We start from the raw sequence: 23,784 nt of genomic DNA on the forward strand, positions 1-23,784 counted from the left end.
AACTCTCTCACCCCTACAGGAATTCCTCTCCCATCACTGGGGCTTGGGGTGGCACAAACCACAGCAAAATTCAGGTTCAAGATTAAGAGATAAGGAACTGCATCAAATAGGATTGTTGGTGAAATTCTGACAAAAAATAAAACAGCATAATTTACACTAAAAAATAGGTGATATTCTCAATCATATCCCTGCATTTTTCAGCCATTTAATGCTAAACAGGCAGATTTAATATGTTGGTTTCTGTACTTCTGTTTCTCTTGAGCAGGCTGTATATCTCTGGGCCTTTGGGAATCTGTTATTAATAGGCTTTGTCTCAGAATATTGTATGTTAGATTCAGTAATCTGTGTTTTCTGGAGGTTTCATGCCATCCCTCTCCCCCTGAAATTTGCTATCACTTGCAAATATAATCACCATGTTGTTCAGTATCTTTTTTATTATCAATAAACAGATATGAAGATAAAACCTATTACATTTTCCTGTCAATTCCCAGATTTCATCTTATGGTAAAGCACTTACATGTGCATCTATTTCTTCCCCCAGAATATATGAAAACACTTACTAAAAATTCCTTACACACCAAAATAGAAATGCTGAGTCTCTCTACTCTAAAAATTGCAAACATGAAAGAATCAAAGTGTTTTTTTGCATGATAAGGATAGGACTTGAGTGTTTTAAATGTAGTTTTGTGTTTTTATATTCTGGGCCAGTATCACACAGTGAAATTGCAGCTCCAAGGTGTTTTGGCAGCTGGCAGCAGCTAGAGCCTGGCTGAACAACAATAATATTGTGATGTGGATCTGTAAGGATTTTGTCAAAGTAAAAATTGAGTTATTGTGTGCTTTTACATGTGACATGAGGAAAGGAGTGGTGTCAGGTTGCTGACAAGGATATTGGTTCTCAGCACCTTTTTCAGATGAGCTTTGACTGTGATGCTTTTGAACATATGATTTTAAAAATTATTCTGTCCTCTGCATTCTTATGGAATCACAAAGGAGAGATAAACCTCTGAGAAAATTGGTTGGAAAAGTGATGGCAGCTGGGAGGGAAACTGAAGGTAGGGAAAAGGTTGATGGATTATTCTGGTACCAAACCCCAGCAGTGAGAGCCTCAACTTGTAAAAAATGGCACTGTTCCCTTGTTGGTGTAAAGGCCAAGCAGCTGCTGCTCCAGAATTCCTCTTTGCACCCCTGCAGAGACAAAACCAGCCTGGGTGTGTGCCTGTGCTCCAGTCCCTGTGTGATCTGCAAGTCAGGCATTAAGGACAAAAACACCAAATAATTGTCTCAGACCTCTCCAGCACCTGCCCCAGGCTGCTCATTTTCCCAGGAAAAATCGAGGAGCTCTCCAACCCCTGAAGTCAGGGACTCAGGAGAGATGCAGGACTACACATTTTAAGGGGTTTTATTGACCTACAGCACATTTGGGGGGTTAAAACCTAAATACTCCTAAGAGCCATTACATCCTACAATGCACAGAAATACAGCTGCCTCCAGGATTCCCCTCTCCTGCAATTAAAGGTGTCATTTATTACATTTTAAGAGGCAAAGAACAAGAGTCACATTAAAAACCTTCCCAGAGAAGACTGACCTTGGGCATCAGTCCTTGTTCTGCCAAGGCTTTCAGATGGCAAATGATGCAGAGCTGTGCTGACAAGTGTCAGATCCACATTCTGGGCTTTGTTAAGGGTTTGCCAGATCCTTTCCATAATCCTTCACATCCAACAGTAATAATTGGGGGTTAAAAAGGGGTTATTGTTATCACTGAGAGTGCAGAATAATCAAGTATTTTCTGCAAGAACCTGACTACCATGATCCTTTTACAAATGTGGAATATAGACCATCATATGCTTGTTTGATCCATCTGTTTCATGTAATAAATGCAAGTTTAATAATAATATTTAATAATAAATGCAAGCTGCAATTCTACTTCTTACTGGTAGTTACTGCTAGTTTACTAGTGGTTACCAGGTGAGCAGCACCTTTAACTCAACACACATAAATAGTGCCAGGTTTGCACAACCCTGCTCTACCAGCATGAGAAAGATGTTGATCCACTGAAGAGAGTTCACAGAAATAAAAATCAGTACAAATGATTTTTATACATCCACATTTTTTTCATTCTTTTATATCTTGTTCTCAACCTGTGACAGGTGTTTCAAGTCATGAGTTTGAGTTTTATTTTTGCTGCATTATTGGATCACTTCCAAGCCTTTGCCCATGGGAGACCATTCTGGACATTTGCTATTTCTCATTTTACTCCAACATTCTGGTTTCATTTTGAGGGTGACAGCATTGCCACTGTTTATCAAGATCTTAGTCAGACTGACTTACACCAGGCTCATGTCTCACATTCTCTTTCCTTGGATTTTGTGGGAATGCTGTGATTTTTTTCTCCCCATTTTGGCACGGAGCTTTGTAGGTGGGTGACAATCTGTAGGATAGCTCCCAGTTATTTGAGGAAGCAATTGCATTTAGATGTGTCAACACCTTCCCTTAAGTGGATCATCCCTCCTGCCTTCTTTGTGGAGAGCATGAGAAGTCATGATTGTCTTGAACTGATTTGTGTCTGTGGCATTCAAAGTTTTCTTTGAGAAGAAAGGGGAGCTTTCCTGCAGATTTTAAACAGAGCTGTTTGTTTTGGGTTTTGTCTTGTTCTTTTCCCTTTAACTCCTGTGATGCTGCTGCTGTGCTCTGCAGATGTTTCCTGGCCTATCTCTTGCACAAAGGATGGACTAATGGGAATTCTTTCTAGCATGATTTTTCAAAACAGGGTAATAAAAATATTCAACTTCTTGTTCTCTGTATCTGGCCTGATCTGCACAGGCTGAGTACACAAAGTGTGCAGATCTTGTGGAACACAGCTTGGGCACAGAGGGAGCAGTTTTTAAATAGGGCTTGGTTCAGTTATCAACAATCTGTGCACATGAAAATCTTATTATGCTCTTCCCCCCAATGCAAGCTCTGTAAACAATATTGATATGAGCAATTAACTTGACTTTCTAAACAATGTAATTTCACAATAGACAAGAAATGGCTTCAAAAATATGAGAAAATATTCTTCACTTTTTGTGCCTATCTTGTTTTTTGGTTGTCTCATTCAGCCTATGCTGATTTTCCCCTATTTGACTCAGTTACCTGGCACTGAAGAATTCTGCACCAAAGCTATCCTTGACTTTAATAAAAAATTCAATTTTTTTAATGGTTTGTCTCATATCCAGCAAAGAAGTACTTTATCAGCTCTGGCTGCTAACCTAGTCCTTGCAATATTCAAAATTTCAGACTTTACAAGAGGTATTTTTCTGGGATTATTTAACAAGAAATGTGGATTATTCCTCCCCACTCCCAGTGGATCTCACTCTCCCTGAGGAAGGAGATGCCACAGCCTCTCTTGGCAGCCTCTCCCACCCCCCTGACCACCCTCACAGTAGAAAGTTTTTCTTACATCTCCTCAGCTTTTCCCATGGCCCAACACCTGCCTGCTTTCCCCAGCCTGACCCTGTTGTCTCTCTGCTCTCCCATCTCACCTGCAGGCAGCAAGGAAAAGCCCCTGAGCCTTTTCTTCACAAGGCTGAACAACTCCTGCAGCAGCTGCCTCCCCTCATCCATCACATGCTCCAGCTGCCTGACCCTCTTGCTGGCCTGGCTGGACCTGCTGCAGTCCTAGAAAATCCTGTTCTTTGGAAATTTCCAGCCATGAGGGCAAAAAAATTAATGCAGTTATGTTATCCATCTAAATGAGACCAAAGGCCTTCAATTAGATATAGTAACATCAGAAAAATCTTCCCTCTTTTCTCATTTAGCACTTTGAACCCAATCAGAGAAACACAAAAGTATGTGAGAGAATCAGAGAAATCACCCAGAAGAAAACACTCACTGCATTCAGGCTCAAGAGAACTGATTTTCTCACCAGAAGATAAATGTAAATGGTGAAAAGCAGGTACATGGCATAAAACAGCTGCCACACTTCCAATAACTTCAGGTCTGAAATTTCAGGTTATCAAATCAAATATGTCGACCTGGTAGAGCACATTGAAATTTTAGCCAGCACACTAATGAGCTCTGTTAAAAAAAAATAATCTCCTTATGCCCCACCTGAAACATAATCTGTGCTGACTCAAGCAGACTTTGTGAGCAAGATGGTTCCTTCAGCAAATGTCCAGTTTGACTATTTTAATTTTAGCTAGATTCAGTACATCTGCTAAAACATGTCCTGAGTTAGCAGGAACAGGAGCAATTCACAAGCAGAAGTGCTGCTTCTACATTGCCCAGTAAAATGGAAGGAATTTGCTTTTGATGATATCTCAGAGCAAAGGATGACTCCTGTAAAAGAGATTTAAGGGGAAAAAAACTGACAGAAGCCTTGTGACACGGTGGAAAAATATGGATTAAATGTATCAGAGCTGTTGCTAAGAGGAGCTGACAGAGCTGCTGAGATAGCTCAATGACCTGATTAAAGAAGAGCAAGAAATTGTGTTCTCTGTCCACCTCTACAAGGTTTCATCATAAATTATTTCATTACTTGGTGTATAGAGACTCCCTCCCTAAAATAGGTGTCAAATTGCTATGTAGGCAATAGCAGAGATATCACTGAATCTCATTACTTGTGTGAAATTGAAAAGAAAAACATCCTAAGGTGTGCAGGCTGAAACTGAGAAGTCAAGAAACATTATACTGAATATTATATACTTGTAGTATGAGAAAAAATACCTGGAACTCTTGGGTCTCCAGGAAGTTTTAGATTGCTGTGAAAGGTCATGATTAAAGTGTGAAAACATCTTAAACTCACTCCTGGATATACAATAATCTGTCTTGCTCAGTGCCCAGCCTTTTCACTGATCCATCACTGTCTATAAATATTTTCATATCCCTGGAGTTTGGTAGCAGCTTTTTTATCAGCTCATATCCCCAACAAGCTTGACTAGAACCCCCTTATTAAATACACTTTAAGGGCTTTATACACCTTCTTCTTAATGTGACTTATTAGAAGTTGAATAAGTTTTCTACCTTCTCTCTATTCCTGGAACATCTCAGAGGAAATCTTGTTAATGTACATTTGATTGCATCAGCTCAGCCTCAGTGTTCTCTATAGCAACAAATATGCACTGGCTACGTCTGTCAAACCTTCCCTCAGCTTCTTCCTCCCTGCCTTTTATGGCCAAGCCTTCCACACAGGTTTGCTTCTGTGCAAAGCCTTTCCCTCTGTGGATCTAGATAGGAAAATATCTTTCAATTATTTTGATGAGTTCTTCACTCATCCTGTAATTTCTCTCACATGCATCCAGTCCATGATGCTGCACATCCTTTGCTTGAATACCATGGACAGAACAGGAGCAGGAGAGCCCAGCATAAAAGCTGGCAATTCCTTAGTCCTGTCCTCTCATTTTGCTTTTTCTTCTTCTTTTGTTTTCTTAAACTCTACTTCACATTTCCTTGCTTGTATTATATAAAAAGCAGATTTTATTTCAAAGTTCAATGTCCCATCATAGAATTTACGTAAAAAAAAGAAGAAAAATTCACAGAAAAGACAGAGAAAAAGGAAATTAATGTCAGAAGGTCTGAGAGGAGAGGTGTGTTAGAGAGGAGTCCTCTCTGAATCGTGTTCTACTGACTTTGTGTTAGAGCTTTTTCTATTTCTGCACACTGCAGTTGGATGGACCATCAGTAGCCAACCTGGGAGAATATAACATTAAAAGAAAAAAAAAAAAAATCCAGTCCATTCATTTCTTTTGAATTTGCACATGAAAACGCTCTGTGTACATTATTTCAAACCACACAGGGAACAGTTCTCACAGCCCTGCCTGGTAACCAAGGGATGGGAGTGAAAACATCTCCCCTATTAAATTTGCTGAAAACACATTACAGAGCACGCTATCAAAAGAAAGAAAAGAAAGGTGTTTTCAAAAAAAAACCAAAAAACCCCACGAGTGTTTCACTGTCGGTGAGAAATCAAGAGCAGGATGGGAAAGGCTGTTTACACAGGCACTTAGCCAGGAAACTGTGTTTTCCACAGATCCAGTCATTCAGGGAGCACATCTCCGATTTTCCGGAGCTCCTGCCCCTCTCCTGCAATTCCCTCGAGAAATCCATCAGCAGGTGAGCAAACAGCCGCTCCTGCAGCACGCACTCAAAGCTGCCTCTCCTTTAGGTAGGTGCTACCACACCGAGGCCATTTGTAGGAATTTTACACAGCCAGACAAACAAATGCCGAGCCTGAAGGAGACGCGGGAGCTGCGGGAAAAAGCCCTCCTGGAAGCATCCTCACTGATTTTCGCGTGAAAAGCAGCGCTGCTAATTAGCGGGCTGGATGGAGAGCGCCGTGAGACAGGCGCAGAGAAAGTCCCGTCACTTTATTTGATGCTTGCCTGCATCTCGGGCTCGCCGAGGATCATGTGAGGCTGGGTTATAAATGGGGAGGGCTGTGATGTAGCGCTGCCAGTGTGTAAGCCCGGCAGCTGCCGAGGGCTCTGGGCGCTGCTTTCCTGTGCTAAGCTGATTTACTTGTTTAAGGTCTGACCTCATCATCCTGCCAGCATGGATTGCCACCTATGCAGCGGGCAGCAGCGAGAGCTCCAGGTGCGTTAATCGGGAGAGAGGGGGAGAGCTGCCGCTGTCTGTTCTTTTGTTGCCTTTTCTTAAGAAGAGAAACAGAGGAGATAACAAAGAATCCATTTCCTTCCTAAAAGAATAGGCGCCTTTTTTTTTTTTTTTTTTCCGCTGAAAAATAAAATTAAAAAAAAATTAAAAAATGTCAGTGTCAGGTAAGAAAGAGTTCGATGTGAAGCAGATCCTGAGGCTCCGCTGGAGATGGTTCAGCCACCCCTCGCAGGGCTCGGCCGGCTCCGGGGGCTGCCACCAGCAGGAGGGATACGAGCACAGGGGCACCCCGGTGCAGAGCAGGCTGAAGAGCCACTCTCGGGACAGAAACGGGCTGAAGAAGAACAGCAGCCCCGTGCACCACAACATCCTGGCCCCCGTGCCGGGACCGACCCCGCTGCACCCCCGCTCCATCCGCAGCTGGCACCAGCAGAGCCTGATGGAGCAGCTGCGCTCCGCCGAGGACAGCCCCAAAAACGGCGCCCAGGAAAACCCCGGCAAGGAGGATCCCCGAAAAGCCTCGCAGGAGCTGCAGATGATCACAGAGCAAAATGCAGATGAACCTGCTGAGAGGTAGGAGTTTCAAAGTCTGCGCTCGGAAAGCCAGACTTGTTTCCAAGTTATTCCCTGAAAGTGTCTTTGTTTTCAGCCAGAGCTCCTTGCTGCATTAATCTCACTTTGTGTGTGTGCACACCCACACTCAGAGAAGGAACACTTCTGCACCAGGAAAATGAACAGAAACACTGTCAGGAGATTTTGATCTTTGCTTAAGGTACATCATTCCATAACTCTTCCATATGCACAAAATCTGCCAGTTTGTCAAATTTGCTCTATCAACATCCACAGCATATCAATTCCTTCTCCTGATTTATTATGTGTGAGTGCAATGAAAAGAGGAACCTCCTGACATCCTGTCCTCCTTCTCACTTTATCAATGGGTGCAACTTTGACAAATGGGAGCTGCTGGAGGTGCACGGGCTCTGTGCTTGCCATCGATCTCTCAAATTCCTCACTGATTTTCTTTTACTGTCATCCCAGCAAGTAAAATTAACCTTGAACTAAGTGGAAAGGAAGCGTCATTCTTTGCTTTTTTCAAGGTTTGTCTGAAATCCCAGTACTTTCACAGCTTATTTAGTATGCTAAGACAAATATTTTCTTCAAGGTCAGGTGAAAAAGCATTACAGCTATGAGAGTTTAAAGGTGTAAGCACAAAAGAAGAGCTATTTTTAAGTTGTGAATAGCAGAGAATGCAATATTAATACCACTTATTTAATTAAGTTTTTTTTATGTTTTCTTTTTCAAAACTCATGTCAGTGTATTTAGTTATCCAGCAACATTTTTACCCCACCTTTCCCCACCTTGGACTCTAATCAAGCATTTATGATATGATTATTTGCACCATTTGATGAGATCGCCATCAGTCTTTGGACATAATTTAAATGTATGACATTGCATTTAAATACAAATTTATCTTACTCGAAGTTCCAGTTCTCTCAGTAAAAACCAAGCTGACAGCTTGCATATTTTTGGGAGTTATTATTTTTCAAGTTGTGCATCTGCTGTGGGGAGCATCTGCAGATGGAACAGCAAAAACTGCATTCCAAAATGTCACTTGGAAACCAGTCCCAGTAGTCAGTAGGTACCAGATAAAATCATGGGAATAAAGCACTGAGGAAGGACTGTGGCAGTTCTGTTTCCAAGGGCACTGGTTTGGAATGGGGAAGCAGAAGACCCTTAGTACACTACTTCAAATGACAGTACAAATTTCCTGAAAAAAAAGGTCATTTTAGACACACCTTAGAAGGAAAATTGATTTAATTTGAAGAAAAATAAGGAATGCTTATTCACCCAAATAAGATTCTACACCATGTGAAGAAGGAGGTAAAAAAAAGCTAAATCAGTTCAGTTTGGGAGGTAACAAACCACTGCCTTCTAAAATAAGATGTGACATTTTCTCCAGCTATATGTAAAGTTTCTGCTAAGACCTCCTGAAGTTTTGTACCTTCCTATCCATTCCAATTTAGTTCTGCTCTTGAGCTGTTTAAAGTTGCAGCTTTTAGGATAGTTTTGGAACTGGATAAATCATATATTGTTATAGTCAAATAAGTGGGTTTCTTTAAGATATCAGTAAAAGCTATCATTGCATGTTGTAGATTAAAATCTATCTTAACATACATCTTAAAAAGCTGAATTGGGAATAGATTGTTTATAAAGTGATTCATGACTATGAGTTTCTCTATAATTAAAATTGATTTCAAGAAAATAAAACTGACCATTAAGGACAACAGAGCTCAAATTGCCTAAATATGTATCAACAGAAACCATCAAGTAAAACATTATTCCCTTCCCCTAGAGCATCCAGACATTAATTAATAAATTAATTGTCTAGGTAGAAATGGATAAATATTGATATTGAGAAAATATAAGATATTGATATTGAGAAAAAATAAGGAGAAGCCTTGTATCTATATCTACCTAAATCTAGGATGTAGATATTGATATCTGGATATATTTTCATCTCTTCAAAATAATGTCTCATCTTTGAACTCATGCCTTTCAACCACTCCAGGCCTCCTTTTCCTTTAGAAGTCCCAGACAGCCCCAGTCAATGGTACTCAATGTGCTCTGCTGGTGATGAAAAGTGAATTTCAGGTGTTTGCAGGATCACCTGAGCCACATTCTCACACTGCTAAAGGCACCACAGCAGGAGCTGTACAGGTGCTGCAGCCAAATTTCACATCCACACCTGAGACAAAGACAAAAATTTGACTTTTAAACCACAAAAGCACCACAAAGCAGCTTCTCTAAACCAGGGGATTTTCCTCTGCCTGGAGAAGTCCCATTTTTAGGTGGATCTAAAGCAGGACATAAACAAAATTGTAGAAAAGGAGAGAGAATCTGGCCAATACCTCTACCCTGTGCAGAATATGAAAGAATTAATGTTTCCCATGGAAAACTTTGGAAATGTAAAAACACTATTCTGAATTTCTTCAGAAATATTTGAGCTGCCTTTCTCTAGAAACCTCAGGGGTGAATGCTGTCAGTGAGGGGCAGAGGGGACCCTGGGGTTTGATGAAATAAGGGTTGGTTATTGAGGAGGAAAGTTAAATAATAAAGTTCCAAACAACAGTTCCATTTGGAATACACAATCATCAACACACTTATTTCTGCTTTCTTCAATCCATTTTGGTATTCCTGTCCCCAAATTAAATAGTGCAAGACTTAAAGAAACCCTTCTGATCCACGGGCTTGCTCCTGAATTATATCCCATGACAAAGTAAATAAGGCTCAAGTGAGTAAAACTCATTAGTTTTGACCTAATCATAACCAGTTAATGTGTGAGCAACCAATGCATTCTGGGCCATAAATAAATGGTTTATTGGCACAAGGTAAGGAAAGCCTCTCAGCATCCTGGGGACTGGCTGGTCCAGGGCTGCTCAGGGAACCTGCTCAAACAGGAACATCTGAAATGATGAGTCTTGACCTGCTGCTCTGAGATCCTTGTGGAAGTTATATCTACACTTTGGAGAAAAGATAAATAGTGTACAATCTATATTTACTGACCTCACCTGATTCTCACCAGTCTGCTCCTTGGATGAGGACTGGGACCTCTTCATGGGTGAAAAAAAGAAACCAGCTAAAATCTGCACAGCTGCCAAATTATTTCCTTGTAGAGTGTATCTCCCAAAAGAGCATTTACTGGGGTGACCATCAAGCTAAACCTGTGCAATGTGGCCATGCCAAGGAAGACAAAACACTGCAGAGATGTCAGGTTGGGCTTAAAGAGGGAGCAGAAGCTCAGTAAGAACCCCTGGGGAATAAATAACCTGTGGGTGGCTCAGCAGGCAGGGCTGCTCAGCACATCTCTGATCTGTCCTGCCTGGACCTTGTGAGGTTCAGGCTCCTCTGCCAAGGAAGCATTTCCATTTCTTTCAAAGAAAGTGGTGTGGCAGAGATGCAGAGCCATCAGCACACACTGGGAGGATTTGATGGATTTTGTCAGTCAACAGAAACTTTGTGTGCACCCCATGAGCACACGTGTGCACACAGACTGACAAAGCACTGAAGCCTCCTAAAAAGAAGAATTTTGATATGGAATTACTTTGATTACTTCCCTTAATAATTTCTGGACTCACAGATAGTGACTTCTCCATGAGAGCACAGTGCCCAGCATTTATTACCATCATGCCACATCCATTCCTGCATGCCTGCCAGGTTTCTGATCCCACAATTGTGCTATTGCAGACCATGTGTGCTGGTTAAGTATTTCCTAGTTGCCCAAAGGCACTTAGATTTTAATAGCAAATGTAGCATCCATTCATCATTTTTCTCTACTGCATTTTTTTTTCTAATTATGTGGCTGAAAAATTGCTGACAAACTCTAGCTTGGGATAAATTCTAGTTTTGCTAGGGACAAATGTTTTCTAATTCCCCACATGAAAGAAAATATATTTATAATTAATTTTAATGGAATTTTTTTATGTTGTAATCATAACAGTCATTACTGATGCACATGGAAATTTGGGAGGTGGATCCTCCTAAAGGCAATCCTTCTCTATTTTTGGTCAGCTATTTTGATAGCTCATGTTAAGACTTGAAAATTCACAATTTTTTGGTGTTGGCAGACATATGGCAATAACTATCAGACTATTTTCTTCACTGTGTCTGACACACACACAAACACATACACGTGTACATGAGTATTTCAGAGATTTTCTGCTATCTGAGAGTTTTCTCTTGAGTTTTGCTTTTAGCTCCAGTAACTGATGACAGCCTTGGCTCCCATTCCAGTGTGAAATAAAGAAAAAGAAAACAGGTGAAAAACTCAAAATTTCACTAATTTTCCCAGTGAAAATGGAACACAGGAGTTATTCTGTGAAACCACTGGTCAAACCAGATTGAGAAGGCTTTTGGCAATGTGAGTGAAGCTCTGGATATCCAAATAAACAGTGGGGCACAGGAATGACTGATAATGGAACCCAAGGCAGCAGCAAAAGGCAGGACTGTGATGTGCCCTGTGCAGAGAAGGGGATAAAGGGGGGTACATCACCACACTGCCTCCTGTGCTGGGTGAGAATTCAGTTCCATGAGCAATCTGATACCCAGGGTAAAGTTTAGAAATGACAATTCTTAATCTCACATCACAGCAGTCCATATCTTTAAAACAGAACTACTCCAATTTTGTTTTCATTGAACCTCCAGTGTTTGGAAAAAAAAAAAAAAAAACTTTCAAAAAATCTTAAGTTTAACCAATAAGTATTTTAGAAGCATGATAAAAATGCTGGACATGCAGTCAGACAGCATTTCAATCTTTCTGTGACAAAGCTGGACCAACAAGGTTTAGGTTCTTCCCTTCTTGTCTATAGCACAATTTAAACTCATTAATGCATTGGATTTTCCCATCAGTATAGGCAACATATTGCTCTCCTTATTCTTCTTATTGCCACACTTTTCTTCTTTACACCCTTTGTGTTTGAAATTTGCTGTGAGTCCAAAGAGCAGCAATTGTTGCAGTCCTGTCTCAGAATTCCTCTCCTCTGATCTGTCCTTCTGTCCTGCCTGTGTGCAGCAGCTCAGTGGGCAGAGCTGGATGTGCTCCTGTTGGAGTCTGGGGAGAGCTGGGTTCCTTCTGTGCCATCCTGACTCAGATCTGTTTGGATGTCCTCAGCAGTTGTTTTTCTTTTATCAGCAGCATGGTGCTGTGGCTCATGCCTTGTGATTCATGTGAAACTCCTGCTCCTGTACCAGAGACCTGTTCCCAAACCATCTGCACATTTTTGCAGTTATTTGTTCCCAAAACCAGTTCTTTGCACAAATCAATTCCATCTTGTGTTTATCAGATAATGTCTCCAATTGGCTCAGCTAGTTCTGATTTTATAACCCTGATTTAGTGATTTCATGTTCAGTTCTGATCCAGTACCCCACCATACCTGCAGCTCTTCTCAGCTTGGCACAATCTCCAAATGAAATATATAATATCACAGATTTCTCTTTATTTTTTTCTAGTAATTTAGAAAATTTATGAGAAATTATAGAGGGACCTCAGTGTTAAGTTCCTCAGTCCTTTCCTATTTGTCAGTGAACCATTGATAATTTAAGAGCAGATCTCAAACCAGTTTCACACTTCTTCCAAAACAGATTACTCCAGACAGTCCTTGAGGTTTAACTTTGCACTATCTGATATAACACACTGAAAAATAATATTCTTATATTCAAGGTATACATGAAAACTATATATTTTCTGTTCTCCATAATTTCTAGTAAAATCTGTAAATGAGGCACTTCAGTTTACTTTGACACGTTATTCTTGGCAAATTCTTGCTGACTTAAGTTTTATTTCTAAGTGCTTAGAAATAATAATTAGATGAATTTTACACTGTATGTTTTGGCAAGAAGCTGCAGCAAGGAAAAGAAATTATGTTTGTGTCTTGTGGAGAATGTTTGAGTTTTTTTAGCATTTATAACAATTGAATATAAATTGCAACAGCACATTTTAAAAAGATGATTTTCTGTAAGCCTGCAATGGAAAACAAAAATTCTTCCTTGTTACCTCAGGGACAAGCAAAAACTAATTTTCTGGATATTTATTCATTTTTTTTTTTTTTTTTTTCATAGCTAAGTAAATAGAATCATAAGAAAATTTAGGCTGAAAAGGGGCTCTGGATGCCATCAAGTCTAACCCTGTTTACCCACCAAGAAATTTATGATGAGAAATAACCTGACTTACTAGAAAACACAATATTTTACAGGCCTACATTTAACAAGCCTAGCTTTCAAATATGAATTATTACAGGCAAGGGAAAAAATGTCATTTAATAGTAATTTAAGAATCTAGGACAATTCCAGTCATTTCAAAACAATTTTTTTATGATTCAATTATCTTCTCATTTTCACTCCACAGAGCTCACTCTCAGCACAGACAGCTGTTAAATGACTTTTTAAAGAGTTATTACTGTTCTTAAAATCACTTCTTAATGTCTCCAGAAAAAGTTAAGGAGATGATTAAACACATGTGTCCCATGCAGAGCAGTTTTTGCAGACACACTGAAATTATGCAACTGAAAGATCAACAAAAAATCAGAGAGTTGCTGAAACATTCTGGGAAAAAAGGGGGAGAAGGTTTTTCTTGGTTTCAAAGTTATAGCCAGACAGGATCCTAAAAGAAAGAAATTATTTAGTTTTCACCCTTGGTTGGTGGCTGAATTGTTTACTTTGGAATATTGTAATGAGGAAAATTATTAAAATCATACAAATTAAAAAATAAAGGGATTTGTTTGTTATAATCAAGCAGCTAAATTTGCCCAACTAAACCAGACCAGTTTGGTTTAACTCCTTTCATTCTGCTAGAATAAAATAATTCTCTAGTGTATTTAGAGAAGGATTATATCAGGCAATTAAATAAGACTGTGGCTTACTTCTTGTGCACCTGTTGGTGTGCAGGGGTAAAATAATTAAAAAATAAAGCTGAAGTACTGTTGGGATTCACAGAAAGAGCTGAAGAGAAGTAAAGGATATAAATGTAAAGAAAATAATATCTAAAACAAAGTCAAATTTATTCCTCTGTGACATCAAATTCCCCCTCAGTGACCCCATCAACAGAAACACCAGCACTGGAAATTCCCACCCTGCTGTGACAGCAAATCTGCCCCCAGACCACCTCCTTCTCTCCTTTTTAAGAAAATGCTTAATAGTCAAAACTCAATTCAAAGCAAATTAATATAGAACAAGAGCAGAGAGCCTTTCTCTTTACAAAAATTCTGCCCATCCAATAATTCTCAGCTTAAAACATCTTTGATTTCATTGTAGTAATTGTTTCCATCCTATGTGACAAGTCAGGATATTTCACTAAAACCTGTCTGCTGCTCAGAGGGAACAGGAGGATAACTAAAAGTATTTAAAGGAACATCCTGCCTTCATTTCAGGTTTAAATATATGCTAGAGCATCTAAATTCATATAGTTCCAAAGTGTTTTGTCAGCAAATAGGCACTCTATTCCTAGGCTGTTTCACAGGGTAAAAATTTGCATCTTCACATTCTCCACTAAAACTCATTTAGGCCAAAAAAACATTTTTAGTGGAGAAGAAAGCAATGGCTGATACCTGGCCCTTCCTTCAGATATTTTGAAAACCTTGAGACGAGAATCTAGATTTCTTACCTGGATATTAACATTTCATCAAATTCAAGCACTCCCAACCTAAATTTTTAGCCTCATGACCAGGATCTGAAAATCAATGTATGGGCTATGTCTCAGATTTGTTGCCTGCTTTGTTGTTACCCCAGAGCAATCACTGATATCACAAAGAGCATTTTCCTGGGGGCACAACAGGAACTGAGCAGGGTTTTCAGACACCCAGATTTGCCTGCAAACAGCTTTGCTATGCAAAGTGGAATTCATGCACTCTATGATTGATTCTTTACATTTCAGAGTTGCACAGATTATCTTCTCATTATACTGACACCACAGAAATCAGAGTCTGATAGGACTTCCCACTACAATGAGTAGAGACCAATATACTTCCAATAAGATATTTGAACAGCAAAGAAAGGCAATACATTTGAGGAGGTGGACAGCCACTGTCACCCTTGGCCATGCTTCAGTTCACCTGATAAGTTACAAGTTAAGAGGAAGGGAGGCATTCTGGCAAGAAATGAGCATGTTCAAACCCTGTTCATTTTAATAGAAGTTGAGAAAAAGAAGGTTGAGAAAAATAGAAGTTGAGAAAAGGGTTCAAAAAGAACCTTTTTGAACTGGGCAAATAGACCTTGATTTAAATGGAAATTGTGAGCAAGCCACTAAGAAATCCTAGGAGTTGGAGAAAAGCTATTTTAAGCTATTACATATGGTTTGAGTTGCTAGGGAAACCTCTTTTACAGCGCTCACTTAGCACAGATGCTCAGGAAAGCTCTGTCTCCATGTCAGACCATTTCAGAACGCTGCAGAATGGGAAGAAATAGAGATGCACTCTCACACACATGCAGGCAATAACACCTCAGTAATTTTGTCTTAGTCATGTTCCACATCTTGGCTGGGAGCTTGTTCTCTCTGCCATGACCACCAGAACAAAAGCTCTGATTCCAGACTGAGAATGTTTGTTCAATATTGAATATTGCCTTCAGTTTTGATCCATTGGGGTTGATGTTTTAGGCATTAATCTCTGTAGAGCAGGGGCTTTGCCCCTGTCTGTTCTCAGAGAAAAGGCAAAGGAGAGAGGCTGGCTCTGATGCCACCATCTCTGTACACCCCTTTGAGCATGGCAGAAAAAAAATATTTACTCTGAACAAAAACTGGGGGATTCTGTCATGTTTCTAACAGATATATACTGATCCTTTAAAGAAGAAAATGCTGGTTCTGGGTCATGACTCTCATTACTGCCTCACAAAAATCACTCTCAAAAGATTCTCTCCAGCTCCTCATTCAGTTTATGGAAAACTTCACCCAAAGGCAGAAATTCCCTCCTGTGCCATCCCTGCTCTGTGTGCTGGTGGCTTAGGATGGAATTCTGACCTTTCTGCCTGAGATGCCTGACCCAGTAAAATCCCCCAGCAGAGCAGCCTGTCCCAGGGGATTGAGGAGCAGAGCAAGAAAACTCCCTGGGCAGTTCCAGCCTGGTGATCCTGCAGGAGCCAGGCTGCTCAGCCAGAACACAGTGAACTGGTGAGATAAGCACAGACAGGACAAGGCTGGAAGTCAGCACTAATTCATCTTGCCTTAATTTGTTTCATTCACTTAAAGGATCCCAATTTCTGCTAAAAAAAAAAAAAAAAAAAAAAAGATGCAGAGTGGCTAGGAGGTACAAAATTCCAATAAGGTTGCTCTGGAGGAAGTTCCCATGGGATGCCACAAAGCAGGAGAGCTCAAATGTGCCTCTCACCCTCATCCAAATGGAGCCAAATTATTCCTCAGCTGTTTAAAGTTTCCTCATACTTGGTCACTTGGTGTTAAAGTGAATCCAAACCTGACTTTAACACAATTAATAAAGGCAGGACTGGAAGGACAATGTTTTATTGAAGACATGCAATAAAATTGCTGTGTTATTTTTTGTATAATCACATTGAAATGCAAATTTGCTTCTCTCCAGCCTAGTGAATACTACTGGCACTCCAGGGAAAAAACCTGTCATAATAATAATATTATAAACAGTATTTTCCACAATGCATATCAGTTACACACTTTTAGCCTTTCTTTGTTCTTCTTTTGATTTAATGTGCTACATTTATTTAGATTTCGTGTTTTTATGCTGATTCAATTACAGTGAATGAGGCTGACACAGACCCTGGCTTGTTGGAGCAAATTACCACTATTATCTGTCCAGATAAATGCCAAGTCACTAATGGCATGGAGAGAACAGGTTCTATTAAGCCAGGCTGTCAGAAATACTGTTAAATACACTTGATACTGTCAAATTAAAGCAGACCTAATGTTCTGTCTGTAAAGGTTGTAAAGACAATTTTCTCTCTGTCCTGCAAAGGTGCTGTGGGCTCATGAGCAGAGGTTTCCTCACTAAGGAATCCCTGTGAGGGATTCCCCTTTTCTGAGCAAGCACAGGAGATGCTCAATGGATGTTCATTTCTGACATTAGCAAAGATGTACTTTATAATAAATGCTAAAGTATTTCTCAGCTGTTAAAAAGTGCAAGTCAGTGACCAAAGGTAAGAACAGGAGCTAAAGCACAACATCCTACTGATAAAATTCAAAATTCCTTCCAGTAAATATGGAAGGGCACTCACAATATGCTGGTTTGGTTGTACTGACTTGAAAGAAAATGCACTCAACTGAGCCAGAAATGAATACAGCAGGTTAAGTTTATTTAAATTCCTTTCCAGGCCTAGGTTTGAGTTATATTTTCTGACACAGAAGCTCAGAAGATAACAGCTGGCTGGAGAGTACTTTGTTATCAGCATAACTATACCTAGGGACACAGAAATATTTGGCTTTAACACAGGGAAACTCTCTCAGGGTGTAATTGCACAATTAAGAGAAGGAGAGAATTGATCACAGATAAATTTATGTGGTTTACAAAACCTTCAATCAGAATAGAAAACTTCAGTACACTTCTCATCTGTGATTTCTACCTGTGAGGCTGCCCAGAACTTGATTCACATCCTCTCTCCCCCATTTCTAATAAATCTGTAATTATGACAGGGCACTCTGGCTAAATAGGTTAAAATCACACATTTCTCCCCATTGCAGTAGTGTTTTGCTTTGAATGAGGTATCCAGCAGATCAGCTGAACCAGGTCAGGAGATATTTTGGAACAAGCCTGGAGATTTTTACACGACTGGGGGTGTCTCATGTAGCAAAATGAAATCTGAAGAGCTGCCTTTATCTAGGGGATCATGTTTCACTTGAAGGGGAAAAGGTGGTAAGCCTTGTTATTTGTTAGTTAGGATCCAGATAAATGTAGGAAAGGAAAAATGTGAAAAATGAAATGGTGATGAGAAGCCTGAGAATAGTGCACCTTTGCCTCTGATGAAGAACAGAAAAGAAGTGAGAAGCAGGTAGGCAGGTATTATGGCAGTGGTTTGAGGTTTAATAAATCAAGGTATCCTAAAAAATCTCCCAGCAGGATCCACATCTGATGAGCTGCAAGGCTCAGCTTGGTAGGGGCAGGGATAATTGCTATTGAGACTCTGCCTTTTCCAAGCTCTGCTCACTGGAGGCACAACCACTTCACATTTGGCTTTTTCTTGTGCTTGTATCTCCCTTTGCTCCTCCTTGCTCCACTTTTCCCAGCAACAGTCAAAAGGGATAAGTATAAAGCAGGGTCTTCTTCCCCTCACTCTCTCCATCAGGAATCTTTCTGAGAAGTGCTTAATGAAGGAACAAACTGGAGTTAATTAGTTTCATCTGGCAATAGCTCTGCTTGGAGAGAAAACCAGTTCTTTTTGCCATTGGCCTGTATTTTGTTTTCTATGTCCTCTAAAGAAAAATGCCACAGGCCCAGATCCAGCATCAAGCCATTATTTTTCATTTTGTGCATTCTGACAGCTCGAAATCATGCTGTATCATGCCTTCTGGTCACATCATTTTTTGTTCTTTAGAAAAATTATCACTTGATCCCAGGATGTTGAGCAAGAAGTACTCAGCCTCCCTGAGTTTCTCCTTCACTTTTAATTTCCCTGCAACACAACCATGTACTACAAATGTGAGTTTGGAATTCATGCACTGCAGTGAATACTTGGCATTACCAGAAGAAAGGATAATTTTAAGTTGATAATATCTAAAATACTCCTTTCACCTGAAAGGTTTCACTCAGTTACTCTTTATTACAAAATGTAAATGAATACAGTGTTCATTCTCCTGGAGGATAATGTTCTTGAGTGGTGATTTGAGCTGGCATTAATTGAAATGATTTTTCTGAGACACTTCATCCCTGAATATAGACACACAGCTATTAAATAAAACACTCAGGCTGTGCAGGCAGTGCTCTCTCCAGGCTGATTAGACATTGCTACAGCTCCAGTTTCTATACCACAGAAATCAGTGGTTTTAAGTCATGCATTAGAATGTTTATAGCAAAACTTTAGGTTCAGATTAGTTCTGTATCAGGAAGAGAACCTTTAGAAACTCCTTTCTATGGACATAGGATTATTCAATTTCTCAATTATCTGCATATAACTAACAGTGAGCATAAACCCCTTCTGTAGACACAAAACCTTTCAACAGCAGAAAAAGTAGAAAAGGATCAACAATCAAGAGAGTTCACACACTAATCTGGAGACTGGAAAACAATTTTGTAATTCCTCTGTTAAAAAATAATGACTATGCAATTTGCAAAGGGAAATTGCAAATAATGAGGAGAGTGTTTGGATTGACTCATCTTTGTACCTCAAAATCACAATGTGGCCACAGCTGAGAGGAGGCACAAAGGGCTCAGGGGCTCTGACTTTGGGTGCAGCTTCCATTTTCCAGTGGAATTACCCCAACAAACCCTGATTTCTGTTCCTAGGAGAATTCAAAATACCACGACCTGAATTCTTCCTGATATGAATCATGATGACATCTGTCTGTACATTGTCATGTCTGGGGGAAGCACAAGACTCAAACTGCCACTGAAAAACTGGTTCCAGTGTTTTGCTGAAGCTCCTGCAGTTGATGATGTGCACATTTACACTTGTAATCCCAAATGGGAAAAATTATTTTAACTAACACTGACTGAGAGAAGTGACAGGTTTATGTTAACCTTAGCAATAAAAGAATTGCTAAAATCAGGCAGTTCTAGGAGCTCCAAGTTCTAAAGGAATTGACAGAGATTTAAGTTTAGTAGGGAAGTCAGGAGTTTCTCCATTAACTGAAATAAATTATAAATCTTGATTACTTATTTCTTCATTAACACATAATTTTGTATCATTATTACAACCTCATATTAAAGTTACAACCTCAACAGTCATCAAAAATTTCCCATGCTCGTGTAGAACAAATGTTTTCACCCATATGCTAAAAGCTTCACAATAAAGAATGAAAAATAAAGATGACTGCAGCAGGAATTTCAAGGCAGAGGCTGGGACAGTTACTGCTGTGCTACAATTTTATCAGCATCAATTAATACAAGCACTTTATCAACTTTATCATTATTTTATCTGTGTTCAGGAATGGCTTCCTAACTGATATATTTTCCATTCTCAGCCAGCTGCTGGGGTTTAGCTGTGACAGATGCTGTGATTTTTGCAGGAAAAGAGTTTTTGTCAGCAGCCAGAGGGGCAGAGCCCACAGGGCTGAGCAGGATGGAGCTGCCTGGGGAAAGGGGCTGAGCTGCACTTCTCTTAAACAAGCAAAAACTAAAGAGAGAAAAGGAAAATGATGAGCTGCCCTGGAAATATTGCTGCACAAACAAACTGAACTGGGGGAGCTGCAGCTTTGCCTTGGCACATCCAGAGCTGAGCCCTGAACTCCAGGCTGGGAGAGATCCATGGGGTCCCTCACTGGGTCCCAGTTTGCTGCTGGTGCCTGGTGGGATTTACAGTGCACAGGGGAGGACACCCCAAATTTAAATCTCTAAGTGACACCAATAACTGGACTTGGTTAAAATGAATTTCACAAATATCATAACATCTTAAATAGGTGCATTCAACAAACACCCGAGAAGTGGTCACCATAAAAATGTTAATAACAGCCTCATCAACACCAATTAAATTAAAATACTCCAATAAATCACCTTGTTTACACCTGAGAAGTGATCACCATAAAAATGTTAATAACAGCCTCATCAACACCAATAAAATTAAAATACTCCAATAAATCACCTTGTTTTTATACAATATTATGTTTCTAAGCTTCCTTGTCATCAAGTTTGCTTCCTGGCTTTGGCCAAAGGCACACTGAATGAGGTTAAATAAAACACTGATTTTTAAAAAGGACATGGCAAATAAATGGCATTTATGTGTTATCCCATTCTAGTTAAATAATGAGGAAATCTGGATTTATCCTTTATATACTGATTAATGAAGAGTGCTCTGCTGATTAATGTGAAGAGTTCTTCATTATGACAGAACATAAATCTAACATAATTCAGAAATTTAAATAATTTTAGGCCTGGAATGAACCACAAAACTCATCAATTCAGGTTAGAGAAAAGATGAAATTTTACCTCCACACCATTTTTGAGTCCTGGCTTTCTCATGGTCCAGCACAACCTTGCTGTTACCTGTCATTTCCTCCCCTGAATTTCATTCAGGTAAATATCTGAACAGAGGAGAACAGCTCTTTGAAAAGTAAAGATTTCCCTAAAGTTTAATGAGGACAAGGGCAAAGATGCTTCTCTGAATTTAAAATCCATTCCCAAAAAACTTTTTGTCTTTGCTATGATACAACCACAATAACAATTAAGTACCAATAGCAATTAAACCACGATTTTCTGTATCAAAACCATGGAGCAGCATCAGGAGCAGGATTTGCCTGGAATTCTCATGGAACTGGATCCCTAAACAAGTTATTCATATCTCTTGTATTTATTACACTTCAAACTTGCCATCCCAGCTGGATTTTGAAAATGTCATGTGAAATAGTGTCAGAAGTCATCCAAAAGGAGAGATGACTTCTGACAACTCATGTTTTTCTCCCAGTAAGCTCTGGTACCTTGAAAAAAAAGAATAAATTACAATGTTCTGACATGATCTATTCTGACCAGCCACGCTGGCTGGTATTTATGTCCTTCTTATCATTGAGACAATTAATGCTTTTTGATTATTTCTTTGAGTTTTCAGTTTATATTGTCTGTCTGTTTCAAAATCCCACTTTTTTTTTTTAAAGTTTTGGGGCCATATTTTGACTCTCCTTCACAAATCCTTAGAGGAAAACTCCAGGATAATTTCAGTTTGCTCTCTACCTAAAATGAAATTCATGCAACTCAGTGATTTGGGAATAATTTAAATACAGATTTCTCTCTCCAGGCTAATCCACATTTTAAGCCATTATTAGGAATGCTAATTACAGCTCCTCATCCCAGTGAACACCAACACAAAGATGACATGAAACAATTTGGCTTCTTGATATTTTCCTCCCTGACTAATGGACTTTTGGGAACTTTTATTCCTGAATACTCAGCTTTTGTTTGTCCAGACTTGTGAAAAATTTATAGGAATAAATCTCTATCTGTGCTACCCTCAGCATCCTCTGCCAGAATTCCACATCAGATTCCAGGGGGTTTTCCCTGACTCCTTCCTTTAGGATATTTTGATCTCTGACTTCTTCAGTTCATCCTTACCCAGCACCACCCTCTGAAGGTCAATATTTGAGTCTGACAGGAATACACTAAGGAAAATATATAAATATTTATCTTTGAATTTAATTTTTCCCCTCTATAATATATCTACCAGTTTGAATCAGCTGCTGAAAATAAATGAGAAATTATTTTATTAATTTTAATGGAGAACTTGCTTTTGCTTCCAGTATTTTTCAGTCTCTGAAGACCTTTGCCTTTGAAATAATTAATTATATTAGTGGTATTTATGCTGTAGTTAAATGCGACTCCATTAAACTTCTAAAAAAAGCACCCAAGACTAAATGAAATAATTAGACTTTCACTGCCTTGGAAATGATTCTCTAACCACAAATAAATACATGCTCTGGGGAATTATTTATTTCACACAACCAGTAATGTCTATTTACAATAGGGATGGTTGAGTATTATTTGAGGTTTTTTTCTGCAAACATCAAAGCCAAGTGCAATGTACTGAGCTACAACACTTAGAGTGGATATATTGCATCTGAAAAAAGATTTTTTTCAAATAACAATTTTCTGGAAAACATTAAAGGATGCTCAGGAGGTAAATAGCAAAACATTCCAGAGTATGAATTTGGCATCCAGTAGCTGATACAAAACTAATGAGCATATAATCCAATTTTGCAGCTTTGCCATTGTCTCTGATGCATTGAAAGAAAACAAATCAGAAAGTGGAGTCATTAAACACACTGAGACAAATTCATTTTTGTAAGTCCTAAATGGCAAAGGAAACACATTAGAGGTGAACTTGGTTTTCCTCTTTTTCTTTGAAACTAAGCTAAGCTAAGCTAAAATGGATTTGAAATTGTAATAAAGACAGAAATGTTTTGCAGAGGGGATGGAAAAGTGCTGTGGCTCAACTCAATATTACATTATAATTTGATTTCTAATTATTTCCCTTGAATTCTATGAGCTGCATAATGAGGTATGATCTTTGAAAATGCATGATCTAACATCTCAATTTTCTGATACTACCAATTCAACCCCACTTACCCTTTTTTATTTCTCTGTTTTCTGAACTAGATGCTAAATTGTGGATGTAGTCCAATATTCTGCTAAATTTATTACACTATCTTACACAGATCTTATCTGTCCTAATCATTTACAAATTTGAATTAACAATGTCAAAGACAACCAGGAAATTTAGTCAACCAGCTGTCATTATTTCCCTGTTGGGTAGAAAATTTAAAACAATATACTATTAAACTGAGAAAATGTTTTTCTAAATAATCTTTAGCTAAAGTAGTGTTAAATATTGCAGCATTTTCAAGCTCTGTGACATACATTTATAGCAACAAATACATCATTATTTATTAAAAACAGATGAATAGAAAAAGAAATTATTTTCTAAGGAAGTGTCAGAAAAGTGTTTCAATCCACATCAAAATACACATTTAAAGGCTGTAAGGAATGATGTTTCAAAAAAAAAAAAACAATTTGAGTTTTCCACAAGTGGGAAAGATAACAG

General features: G+C 39.1%; 1 protein-coding gene across 1 annotated transcript in view; it reads left to right on the forward strand.

The window, feature by feature from the left end:
- The first annotated feature begins 6,025 nt into the window (after positions 1-6,025).
- KLHL4 (kelch like family member 4) overlaps positions 6,026-23,784 on the forward strand; it is a 38,280-nt gene continuing 20,521 nt past the window's right edge. Inside the window, 1 exon segment of the mRNA XM_056491746.1 lies at positions 6,026-7,167. Within this exon segment, the coding sequence (XP_056347721.1) occupies positions 6,746-7,167 (422 nt within the window). The 5' untranslated portion in view covers positions 6,026-6,745.

Source organism: Oenanthe melanoleuca, chromosome 4A (assembly GCF_029582105.1).
Source record: "Oenanthe melanoleuca isolate GR-GAL-2019-014 chromosome 4A, OMel1.0, whole genome shotgun sequence".
Taxonomy (NCBI): Eukaryota; Metazoa; Chordata; class Aves; order Passeriformes; family Muscicapidae; genus Oenanthe; species Oenanthe melanoleuca.